The 12,582-nt window shown below is 31.6% G+C and overlaps 1 protein-coding gene across 3 annotated transcripts; it reads left to right on the top strand.

Annotated features, from left to right (window-relative positions):
• The first annotated feature begins 1,404 nt into the window (after positions 1-1,404).
• Positions 1,405-6,997, top strand: LOC105162299 (methyl-CpG-binding domain-containing protein 2-like). 3 transcript variants are annotated; one of them, XM_088880399.1, is made up of 6 exons: positions 1,405-1,531; positions 4,616-4,953; positions 5,040-5,093; positions 5,252-5,391; positions 5,593-5,682; positions 6,706-6,997. In XM_088880399.1, the coding sequence occupies exons 2-5, from the start codon at positions 4,628-4,630 to the stop codon at positions 5,679-5,681; spliced, it is 609 nt and encodes a 202-aa protein (XP_088736525.1). In that variant the 5' UTR covers positions 1,405-1,531; positions 4,616-4,627; the 3' UTR covers position 5,682; positions 6,706-6,997. The 3 variants fall into 3 exon arrangements, with proteins under 3 accessions (XP_088736525.1, XP_011078609.1, XP_011078610.1); XM_011080307.3 differs by having other exon boundaries at positions 6,689-6,997; XM_011080308.3 differs by having other exon boundaries at positions 1,410-1,531; positions 4,624-4,953; positions 6,689-6,997.
• The last annotated feature ends 5,585 nt before the right edge of the window (positions 6,998-12,582 follow it).

Below are 12,582 nucleotides of genomic sequence, written 5' to 3'. Positions count from 1 at the left end.
AAAAATTTAGTGACAATGATAAATTCCTCACTAAAAACAATAATTTAGTGACAAAATTTTTGTTTGTCACTAAATGTTAGAAGTAAATAACATTAGTGACAACTTAGACTATTGTCACTTATTTTTTCATAAAAAGTTTGCCGCCATTTTTCAATTTGGGCGGTAACTAAAGTCGTGACTATAACTAATTCAAATAGTAACAATATTTATATCATCACTAGTTGCTAAGAAACTTTTTAGTGTCAATAATGAGTTGTGATTAGAGAGTACATGTCATTTATCACGAAAATAGTTGTCACTAAAACTGATCAAACTAATGACGAAACATAAATTATCACTAATTACTAAAAGAAGATTTTAGTATCAAAATAAAAAAAGTCTTGACTAAAATGTTAACGTCATTAGTAATGAAATAGCCATTACTTTATATATAGATACAAAAATAATTATAAAAAAAGTTAACATTTGTACACATTTTATGCTAAATTTTACTAAAATATTTGTAGAAAGTTAAATTAAAACATCTTTATGAAGGTTAGTAATATATATAAGTTTCTTATAGTTTGATTACATTATGTCCTTCTCTAAAATTTAGTGTAATTACATATAAGTTTCTTATAGTTTGAAAAATTATATGTAGTACCCCTGATATTTGTTTCTGTTCAACAAATTGAACCACGTTCCCATGACAGTCAAAATTTACTGAATTTGTTGATATTCACAAAAAAGTTGAATCCAAATATATGTTTACCTTAAATTGACTTATTACTAACATATTAAATATCAAAAAAATCTTTTTCTAAGCAATATATTCTTATACATCTTCATGTACTAATATATATGATGGGGTAAATCTTCATCCTTATAAGGGTATTTTTATCAGAAAAAATTTGTTTGACTTACAATAAGTGAGTAATAAATTAAAGGGGGTAAATATGGATTTTTCATTCTTCTTTTTTTTTTTGTTACTATCAACAAATTCAAAAAAATTTGATCAACGAAGGTATCTATTTGTTAGACAGAATAAATGTCAGGAGTTCTAGATGTAATTTCTTAAGTCACACGAGTTTATACCTATAATTATACCAAACTTTAGGGGAGAACGGTATAGTTATCTCTTAATCAAAATGTTTCCACAAATGCGGATATATGTCTTTCTTTAATAGTTTGTTGTTTCGTTGTAATGTATTTCATTAATTTAAATTATCGATGTATTAAATTAATTTTTAAGCTTGAATATATTAAATAATATGATGAATTGTATATTATAATAATAAAAATAATAATAATAAACAAAATCTAAAATTATATTTATGGTAACGTAAATATCACACTTTACATTCTCGTCATCACTTGTAACAGTTCAAAGTTCTCGTCACCGGCTTCGTCAACTCACACACACAACCTCCGCCACACCCCCCCCCCCCCAACACACTTAGACACACACAGTCTAGCACCAGCGACAGAAGTCTTCGCCTATTTAGGGGACCGAGACGTGCAGATCAACGATTCTTGGTGATTATAGATTGAGGTTTAATCTCTAAACTTGTTCTATTTCCAGGTGTTTATGTCGCTGATTAATTTTGATATGTTTTATACATTGTATCTGTGTTTCCTGAGGCGACTGTGCGATTTTTTTGGTGAATTGAGGTTTCATGTTTAAGTTTTCTGGACGAATTTTCTTGATCTGTTTGATTTATTTGTAAGATGCATCTCTCTCGGACAAAACCCACACTGATATAAACATTATAGTAATTAAATAATGAAACATGCATGTCTAGGATTATGCGGCTGACAGGAGATTTATGTTTTTCCAGTGGATTGAAATCATCGGTTAGAGTTGCATGTCGTTAAATAATCAAAAAACAATGAATAAATAAACAGATCAGTTATATAATAAAGAAAAGAATAGATCAAAAAAAAATTAGGGGGAGAAAAGGGATATTGATTTTGTATTGTCTTCAACATAAGAAAGTTGCTCTGGGTTCAGATAGTTCAGAAATGTTTCCCTACATCTTTGTACATATGTTCACTCTGATTCCTCTCTCTGTGTAAGGAGGCAATTTTTATCTCATGCACATATAGGCAAGGTTTTACGTTGCATGTGATATACATTTTAATTTTGAAATGTTGTGATTTGCTTTTCGCGGCGAGCGATTTTGTGAATTTATGATGAAGATTATATTAACAGGCATTTGAGTGTGAAACTATCCTGATAGGTTTAGATCAGGCTTAATTTCATCTCTAGAATAGGGCATGTTTTGGTCAATTTAGTTATCTACAGAACGAGATGGGTGGGGGGAGGGGGGGGGGGGGGAACTAGGCATCTGCATAAATGAATTCTAACATTTCACGGTAGGTATATTGATCATAATTAGTATGAAAAGTACCCAACGGTACATTCCTATGTCGGGATTTTTGAAGTAAATATATTTGCCGATTAAAATGAAACGAAAGAGGTAATCTCAATTTTATTTATGCATCTCTTTCGTTTTATAACCATAACCTTATATGAATATTTAATTTTCTTTTTCATACTACATCGAACGCCAGGGAACACCAAGAATACACCCCCTTGGTTCGACCTGTTTGTGTTTAATTTTTATGCTATTTTATTATTTTCTCACTTGCTTCCATGAGCGTGTTCCCAAACCGATCCGCTTGTTCCCTTCAAGTGGTATCAGAGTCCGGTTCGATGTGAAGGCTATTGTTTTTTATGTGTTCTTTATTTGATGAGCATAAAAAACGTGATTTACGGTTTTTTATAGTATGATTTAATTGCTTTATATTAACTGTCTACAGACAGGGGGACATCGACACAGATTAAGCGCTGAAGCGAATGCATGGTTACATATATCACCTAACATACAACATTGCCTCTTGTTGCTGTGTCTAGTCAAGGATCTATGTATATGTCAATTTGTTACATGATTAGTGTTTCGTTTAAGGTTCAGTTAGCACCAGCAGTACCAAGCAGCTGCTTTGTATTTTCTTTATGTATCTTATTTAATTTCTTGAACAGATAAGTGCTTTGTATTCAGTGTTGTTCACAAATTATGCAGTGTCATCTTCTAGTTCTCCAGGCATTCAGTTTATACCGTTTCATGTGTCTTGACTTCGGTTTTATGCCTTGCGGTACAGCATTTTGTGTTTATGATTATGTCGATGTGGTTTAAAGTAGGATTCTTGATCCTATTTCTGAAAAGTGTCCGGAGTTGAAATAACTAGGTATCCTTTTGAATTACTTCGTTCTATTTATGTACCTAAGTTGGAACCAGAATATTCAGTTTAATAAAAAGTTTTGGTGTGGAATTTAATAGGAAAATTTTCTATTCTCTGGATTGTTGATATGGGCTCACATCATGGTGCTATAAATTTGTTGGTTGTTAGCATCCGCATATAATAGATCATGTACATGTTTATATATGTCTGTAGAGTCTGTTTATTAATATTAATCCGGATCTGCCTTTTTAAAGCACGGATAATGTTTACATAAAAGTAGAGTTGTGGAAACTTTGTTATACTTGAATAAGGTGGCAGCAATCTGTACGACCTTCTGAATATTTAGAAAAGAATATTGTTAAATGCACAAGTAAATTTTTTTTATTTAGTTATGAAAATAAGAAAGCTTACTGACAATAATAGCTTCCTGGTGTCACGGAGTTTAATGCCTTGCTATGCTTTACTTATTGCGTCCAACATTTCTCATGTAGAAGGCTAGTCCAACCCCATAATACATGTGTCATTACAGATAAAAAGAGCAACTAGACTTGTCATGCCTGAACATATCATTAAATAAATATAGATTCGAGAAAGTAATATTCATTGTATTAGACTTATTCACCACATAACCAACACGTGTCAAATACAGAGTAGTGGTAACACAAACATGATACTTAACTGTCGCTTAGGAAACTTGGGTATTAATTGGCTTACATTACGCTTTCTTGTTTATTTGTGTTACTAATACGATGTTGTTGTCAATAGTATAGCAAAAATTTCATAATGTTGTTACTATCATGTCAAAGTATGTTTGCCTTTGATTTAAAGTTATGGGCCTAACTATCTTCTACATGATTTATAATAAAATTTGTGATTTTACTATCATAGCCTCCTCCTGTCCTATAATTTATGATATTTAATTTCTTCTTTCTGTATTGCATTATGTTCATGGAATATGGCTTGACAAAGTTTCTTTTCCTTTTTTTTCTTTTCTACAGACATGTTGTATTGGAACAAGAAAATGGAAACAAAGCTACATAAGCATACATAAAATATTTATATTGATCACCTATTTTCTTGAACATACATTCTAATGGTATATAGTGCTGCAAGTGTTTCTTGTTGTTCAGTTAGTTTGTTATTCCGCAATGACTTCCATTTTTCCGTTTCTGTTCTTGATGGAAATTGGTGTTTGTTGAAAATCAACTTAAATTTTTTACTTTGTCTCGATTTTTTTGGTGTGAGATTCTTTCTTGTGGGATTCTACATTAAATTAACTTTCTGTTTTAGTTTTTCGTACAATGCTTGCTTGGAATTGATTGTTCTGGGCATAGTTAGACAAGTGCAAAAATATTAGTGGCATTAAGCAATGACTTCCAGTTGATAATCTCAGTTCTTCAGAGCAATGGAACAAGAACAAGCTATAGGAGCAAAAAGGGTCTGGGAATCTGTAAAGTTATATACTGTCAAGTGCGCCAAATGTTCAAAATGGAGGCTTATCCCAACAAAGGAAAAGTATGAGGAGATACGGGAAAGGATCGTAGAACGATCTTTCCTATGCGATACAGCACGTGCGTGGCGACCTAATGTCTCTTGCAATGATGAATCAGATGTTAAGCAGGATGACAGTTTCCTTTGGGCTATGGACAGGCCGAGAATTCCCCAAACTCCTCCAGGCTGGCAGCGTATTTTACGAATCAGAGCTGAAGGCGGCACAAAATTCGCTGATGTGTATGTAGCCTATCACATTTTACTTTCCCTTTTTCGAGAAAATGGGAGTAAAGATTTTGAGTGATGTTTGCCATGTGCCTTAACAGGTATTATGTTACCCCATCTAACAAAAGATTACGTTCTATGGTCGAACTTAGCAGGTAAATGTGCAGAATTCTGACGAACGACTTAGCTTTTTTCTGCTTTGCACTTGAAATGCACAAAAAAATAACTATTAAGAGTATTGATATATTGGAGTCTAGTGCTTCTTTTTTTTATAATAATTGCGGGCCGGGATATCTGGTGCTTGCTATTTCAGGTACATTAATGAGCATCCGCATCTAAAAGGCGTCAACATCTCGCAATTCTCGTTTCAGCCCCCAGTACCATTGGATGAGAAATACATTGCAAAGCGAGCCCGTTCTACCACCCATGACACAAGCAGTACTCCTGCAGCAGGTTTCATGATGCTTTCCCTTGGTTTCTTGAGGAATCATTCCAGATTAGGGTCATAATTTAGATGTTATACATGCGTTTTCTCTGCTGAAAATTTTATCATGACGGGTCATGATTAGGAAGTTAATATTTTCTAGATTTCTGAGTGGACTTATTATACTTTTTTTAAAAAAAATTATGTGCAACTTCTCCATCTGTTTCCAGGGGCTTATCATGCATTACAGACTCAAAATGATAGCTCTGGGGTGCCGGAGAGTGCAACTACTGAGGCTAAAGCTCCTGCTCAAAGTTGAGGTATTCTATAATTTTTAGCCATTATCATAAAACTGACTATGGTTTTACTTTCTTTTCTGAAGGTTGATTAAATTAATGACCAAGTTTAAGGAATATTATGGCTCATATTGTGCAGTTGCATTACATAATTTAAATATCTACCAAATTTTCTACATCTATGATCTGCATCATGTCATGTACTTTGTAATTTCTCTAGCCTGTGGCATTTCATAATTATGTAGCTTGCAACACACTAAAAGTTTCTTCTTTTGCCAAAAGTTCTGCACATAAGCTGATGGCATCTCAAGTTTGATCTTTTTCTACATGAACTTATTTTGGTTTGATTCCCTCACCTCTTCATTGCACAAAGAAATAGCAACATCAGTGTTGGCAAGTCCTTACAACATTTCACCATTTGTGTTCATTCCTAGAGAAAATCATAAGCAATTAATCTGGCTTGGTCTATATTCATTTTAAATATATGTGCTCTATTCTTGCTGTTTTTGTGCTTTTCGAGTATGTTTGATTTTGCAACACATATCATTCATCCTAGCTAAATTTAACCCCAGTTGACGATTTAGCTTTGAGATGTTAAATTATTCTGTACAACCCATCAAAGGGAAGGGAAGGGCTCAAAAGCAAGAGTGAAACGGCAAGGACTTGGAGAATTATAAGAACTCCAATTCAAATTTGATTTTCTTGCTTGTGTGTTAGCATATGATACCTTTACTCCTATCGCTTTTTGTTTGAGGAACTGCATTTAAGATATTTAAAATTTTCGAAAGTTTATCTTTTAGTTTTATACTAATTAGTTCGTATGTGCAAACTTCCTTCGTGTGAACAAGCCATGAACTCGCCAGAGATAGAATAATTCTCCTGCATTAGTACTTGTGCTAAAATTACTGGTATTACTGTTTCATATGTTTTAAAACGAGCACGCTCTGTCTTTTTTCTTTTCTTTTTTTCGCAATAATGAATTTATGTACCATCAATTTCTAAGATAGAACTTTGGAGTGAAATATCACAGGATATTGCTTTGCCCAGAATGCTTCCACCAACAAGGAGATGGACAGCATACACAAACCATAAGCTCGGACTTGAAAGTATTTGAAGTATACGAATGGGAGCGTTGTCGAAATTGTGGGAAGTGTCAACTTGTTCATCATATTCATATTCATGGTGGAATTTATGTTTGTAAAGTAGGTGGAATTACTCTTTCCACAAACTTTTTGCAATTTTGACTTCTGACTTGTGGAAATTGTGAATCTTTTTAAAACTGTATTAAAATGTAAATATAGAACTTATTAATATATTAAAAAGTGTCACGTGCTTTTTATGTGCGGAAAAAATATGAATGTAAAACTTATTAGTAATACATAACATAATCACTATTTATCCTTTTCCCGTTTTGTTCACAAACTTATCACTCTATACAATTGATTGAATCTTAGTTCGTTGGTGTATATAAATTAGTAATTTATGGCATAATTATATGTATGTGAATAATTTTTTAAATTTATTTAAATAAAATTTTTGCACAAGTTTTATTATTCAATAAAGTATATACGAAATAGTAAGTTATATGGGAAAAATTTTTTTGGTCCATTAACTTTGTCCGCGATTAGTTGTAGTACATTAATTTTCGTTGTTATCACATTTTGACCAATAATTTACATAAATGAGTCAATTAAGCACGGCAGCGAACGAAAATTGGATTTTTTGCCGGAAAATAGTGTGCACATGCTCTTTAATTTGGGGATTTTTAGTCCCATGTGGCACTATAGTGTTACATGGCACTTGAGATGGCAATTTTTAGGACAAAATGCATAAAATCCCCTTGTGTTTTAGAAAGTATGCAAAATCACCCTCCTGTTTTCAGAATACGCTAAAACCCCCATTCTGTTTTGTTTTAATCAGCAAAAAACCCCCATTCTGTTAGCAACTAACGAGAAGTGGAGAAGACACGCGTCTACTACGTTTGGTAGTCATTTTCTGCGCTTTAGGTTCATATTTAATGATACTTTAGACTAATATACCCCTTTATAGGTTTATATAACATACAAATAGCTTTTTGGCTTGTTTTGTGTGTTCCTTTTATTATTTCTCACATTAAAAAATAAATTAAATTTTGCCATATTAAATTTAAATTGAAATATTAAATTAAATTATATTTAAATTCAAATAATTTTATAATTGTTAATTATTAAATCTAACTATTAGTTTTAATTAATTAAAATATATATTTAATTACAATAATTATTATTAATTAGCCAAAATATATAATTACTATAATTATTTTAAAATAGTCTTAATTAACTAAAACATATTTTAATTAATATAATTAAAATTAATCAAAAAAAAAAGAAAAAACAGCGATTTTCGCTGGAAACTTAGAAATAAGTTTTCGGTGCCGTCCGGACGAATTTTTTACGGCCAATGGTACCATTTGAATCCTCTCTTCAAGACGAACATTTTCATACCTTCAATTTGAGTTATCATCAATCATAGAGAATGGGCTTAAGTCACGACCTCCAAACATGTTTTCCGTCGATTCGTCTCCGTCCGGTCGAATCTCGGTCTCAAACCACCACCATTAGACTCGCCTCTTCAAGACGATTCTAACGAGACCAGTCCCACTCAATTTGGTAAAAATTTTACGGAGAAACAATGATTTTAATAAATAATTATCGCCGGTGACGAGAATGGGGGTGTGGGGGGTTGGGGTTGGGGGGCTATGGGGGTAGGGTGGGTAGTTAGTTTTTTTTTTTAAAAAATATATAATAATAATATATTTTTAAAATTTTAAATTATTTATATATAATATAAGTTAAATAATTTATTGAATCTAGACCTTTTATTTTTTAAAAATCTAACGGTTGAGATTAATTGATTAGATTTAACGATCAGTATTTGAGCAAAAAAGATCCAACAGTCATTAATATAAGAAATAATATATAATAAGTAAGGGTATAACGGTCATTTTTTAAAAAATTAACACCGTTAGTTAGATTGAACGGAGAGGGGGGCGATTGAGCTGAGTTTTACAAAAAACACAGGGGGGCTTTTAGCCTATTCTCATAACAAGAGGGTTTATTTTGCAAAAATTTTAAAACTCAGAGGGGTTTAATGCACTTTGTCCCAATTTTTAGAAGGATAGTTTTTCCCTCCCAAAGCCAATTTACCAACTAATAAAAAGGGAAAAATAGCATTTCTTCCCCATTTTGCTTCCATCCTCATCCCATCTTCAAAACATGTCTACCATCTCAAGATCGATTTTTTGCTATTGTGGAAAGAGAGCTATTGTGAGGACTTCATGAAGTAATGAGAACCTAAGTAAAAGGTTTTATTCTTGTGAAGATTACAATGTAGTTCTCTCATTTTTCTCTTTGAAATTTCCATTGTCTTTTCTCGATTTTTCTGCATATTTACTGGTTTTCCTCGATTTTCTGCAATTTTTGGCCCATTTTTGTCAGTTAAATGTTTCTCATTTTTCTGCAATTTTTTGCCCATTTTTCTCAATTAAAGGTTCTCATTTTTCTTCAAAATTTTACCCATATTTCTCAGTTAAATGTTCTTATTTTTCTGCAATTTTTTGCCTATTTTTCTCAATTAAATGCTCTCATTTTTCTGTAAATATTTGCCCATTTTTCTCAATTAAATATTCTCATTTTTCTGCAAATTTTTGCCCATTTTTCTTAGTTAAATGTTCTCATTTTTCTGCAATTTTTTTCTCATTTCTTGTGTAGACCGAAGGATGTGGATTCTTTTATTGGGAAGATCCACCAATGTATGCTCGAGCAAAGGTTGTAATTCCTGAATTGCTAGCAAAATATTCTGGATACGAAGCTAAGATTGAAGAAATAAAGAAGATTGAGGAGGATTTTGCAAAGCCAAAATGAAATGTAGAAAATGAAAATTAATTTCAGTAATTGTCGTTCTTATTTTCTGCTTTAGGTTCTACTTTGTGTAGGATCTGTATGTAATTTAAGTGTATTTAAATAGAATTTGGTGCCAAATGCTTTTAGTGAATGTATCTATGAATTGTTTATCAATCTATACTTCTTAAGTTTGGTATTGATTAAACGATGGGAATGGAATTGTAATTGCATTTTCAATTCCTGCACACATACAATTGAACATGAAATTTTTGCACAATTTAAATATCAAACTTCTGCACATCACATCAAATTTCTGCACAGTTGGAACATAAAATTTCTGCACAATTTCAATATGAATTTTCTGCTCATCAAATTTCTGCACAATTTCAATATGAAATTTCTGCACATCACATCATATTTCTGCACAATTGGAACATAAAATTTGGGAAATAATAAATTATATGGGAAAAATACAAACAACCCTCTTGTGATATTGGAAATAAGCAAATTACTTCCTTATTGAAAAAATAAAGAGCGATTTACCTCTGTATATTTTTTAAAATACAATAATTTACCCCCCATGATTTTTAAAATGAAACAACTTACCTCCTTATACAGGGAGGTAAATTGCTTCATTTTAAAAAGTATAAAGGGGTGAATTGTTATATTTTTTTCATAGAGGGATAATGTGCTCATTTTCAATATCATAGAGGATAAATTGCTATTCACCCTAAGTCATATTCTATCAAAAAGAAAACAAATTTTATACATATTAGATTTAGGAGAAATTATTGATAAAAAGAAGATATTAGGGAGAGGAAAAACAGGAGAGGAAAGTTAACAAAAACACTATCAAAAGTAATTACGCATCCATGATAGTGACTTTATTTTTCTACAGCACGCCAAAAGATAGTATTACAATAAATTCTTTTAATATTTGATATAATTATAAATATCTTTTTATTATTTAAAGAAATTATTAATATCTCATAATATTAGATGAAATTATATCATTCTAGGATGAAAGTTGGGAAGTTTCAACTCTCACCTCAGTGTACTTATTTAAAACAAATTACGAATAAACATTGAATAATGTGGATGAAAAATTGTGAAAAAAATTATCCACTTAATTTATAAAATTTTAAAAAATAAGTAAAATTATAATTCATTTTTTAGAATGACATTTTGGTTATTTACCACAAAAAATGTATGTAAATATCATGGGAGCTAACGGATTGAGTTATTTATTGGACGGTCATTAAAATAAAAAAACTATTGATAAATTTTCATACGACAAAGAGTATTTATAATTAGGTATCACAAGACAACAATATATTCTTCTGAAAATCCACTGACACTTGTAACTAGGTGAATGAAAAATTCCTGGATAAATTCATGCCACACTTGTTGTTTTCTAAATTGATGTACGGACAAGTAACACACACTCCTTAATTATAGAAAATGCGATATGTGTCTATCATCTATCTATCTACCTATATGAAAAATAGATTGTAAAGAACATGGAACGTTTATTACGAAAATATTAGGGTTAATTTATATTTAGATTCTCTCTAAAAATGTAAAATTACACTTCTTCTAAAGAAATTTTGAAGTTGCACTCACACCCCTTAAAAAATTCTTCCTTTATACCCCACATTCTTCTGTTAGGGTTTGGATGAAAGATGTTAATTCTAACAGAAAAAAATAAAATAAATTTTTAATTTTATCTTTTATTTACTATTTTCATGTATATTTTATACGTATAAAAGAATAAATGTATAATATATATATATATATATATATATTTAGCATCATTGCAGCTATTCTCTTATAAGTAAAACATTATTATAGGAAAATATTAAATGACGAGTAGAATTAAAAATTTATGTAATTTTTTGTATCAGTATTTTTCTTCTAAATTCTAATGAACGGGGGTTAAATGTATAATTTTTAAAGGGGGTTATAAGTAAAATTCTGAAACTTCTTTTGAACATATATTTTTTTATTTTCAGATAGGGTCTAAGTATAATTAACCTAAAATATTGCGACAAAAATATGACTAAAGAAAATAAGTCACTGGAAAATAAGAAAATGAGAAAAAGGAGAGGTGAGATGGCGCTGTATTGTCGCCACTAGTGAGAGAGAAGGCAAAGAGAAACTGGAGAAAACCAAACCACAAATTCATACTTCATTTCTCTCTGAAACAGCAACCGGGAATCGAACCCGGGTCTGTACCGTGGCAGGGAACTATTCTACCACTAGACCACTGGTGCACTCTTATACTGCAACACTCTCAACAGTTCTTTTGGACTAATTAAAACGAGTTCCCTTTTATTTGATTACAAATACCCTTTATCAATTATCAGTACTGACCTTCCAACAACTAACCAATCGGTTAGTCTCCCATTAAGTTTTCATTCATCTCTTTTAGTAAATTTTTAAAATATTTTTGTGAATTATGAACAATTTTACTTAGCTTTTAAGATTTTTTTGAATTTTTTATGCATTAGGTGTGATGTGTGCGATTTTAGCATGGATCCAACGATCTTAGGTTTCATCGATGGACTTGGGCTGATTAAACAAAATAACTTAAGAAATAGGACATGCAAAATAAAGCGTTAGCACTCCGATGCTCGAGTTAGTTCTGAATTTAGGAATAAATAAATATAAAAATAAATCATAATGAGAAATTGAGATAAAAGTATAAATTTCGTAAGCAAGATGTAGCAAAAGCACGAGTTGAGAGTTGCAGAAGAATAGCGAAATAATTTCCAGATTCTTGAAGGACCCATCTGTTGAGGGGGGCTGCCTATATTTATAGAGAATGAGTCCCTCTTCGCAGGAACTCTATGATGAGCTACGTGTCTGAAAAAGAAGGCGAAAATTGGGGTAAGGTATGATCAGGGAGGTGAGGTCCCCTGCAGAGGAGGCAAGGATGCCTAGGTCTTCCTCTGAAGAGGCCAAGACATCTAGGTCTCCTCCCTTGGAGGAAGACAAGAGGGTTCTCTAGGAAGAGGAAGAGAAAGTTCTTCGATCGCCGATA

Source organism: Sesamum indicum, linkage group LG5 (genome assembly GCF_026168435.1).
Source record: "Sesamum indicum cultivar Baizhima isolate 11 linkage group LG5, ASM2616843v1, whole genome shotgun sequence".
Classification (NCBI taxonomy): Eukaryota; Viridiplantae; Streptophyta; class Magnoliopsida; order Lamiales; family Pedaliaceae; genus Sesamum; species Sesamum indicum.
Note: the sequence above shows the minus strand (reverse complement) of the source record. Positions and strands in the feature narration are given on the sequence as shown.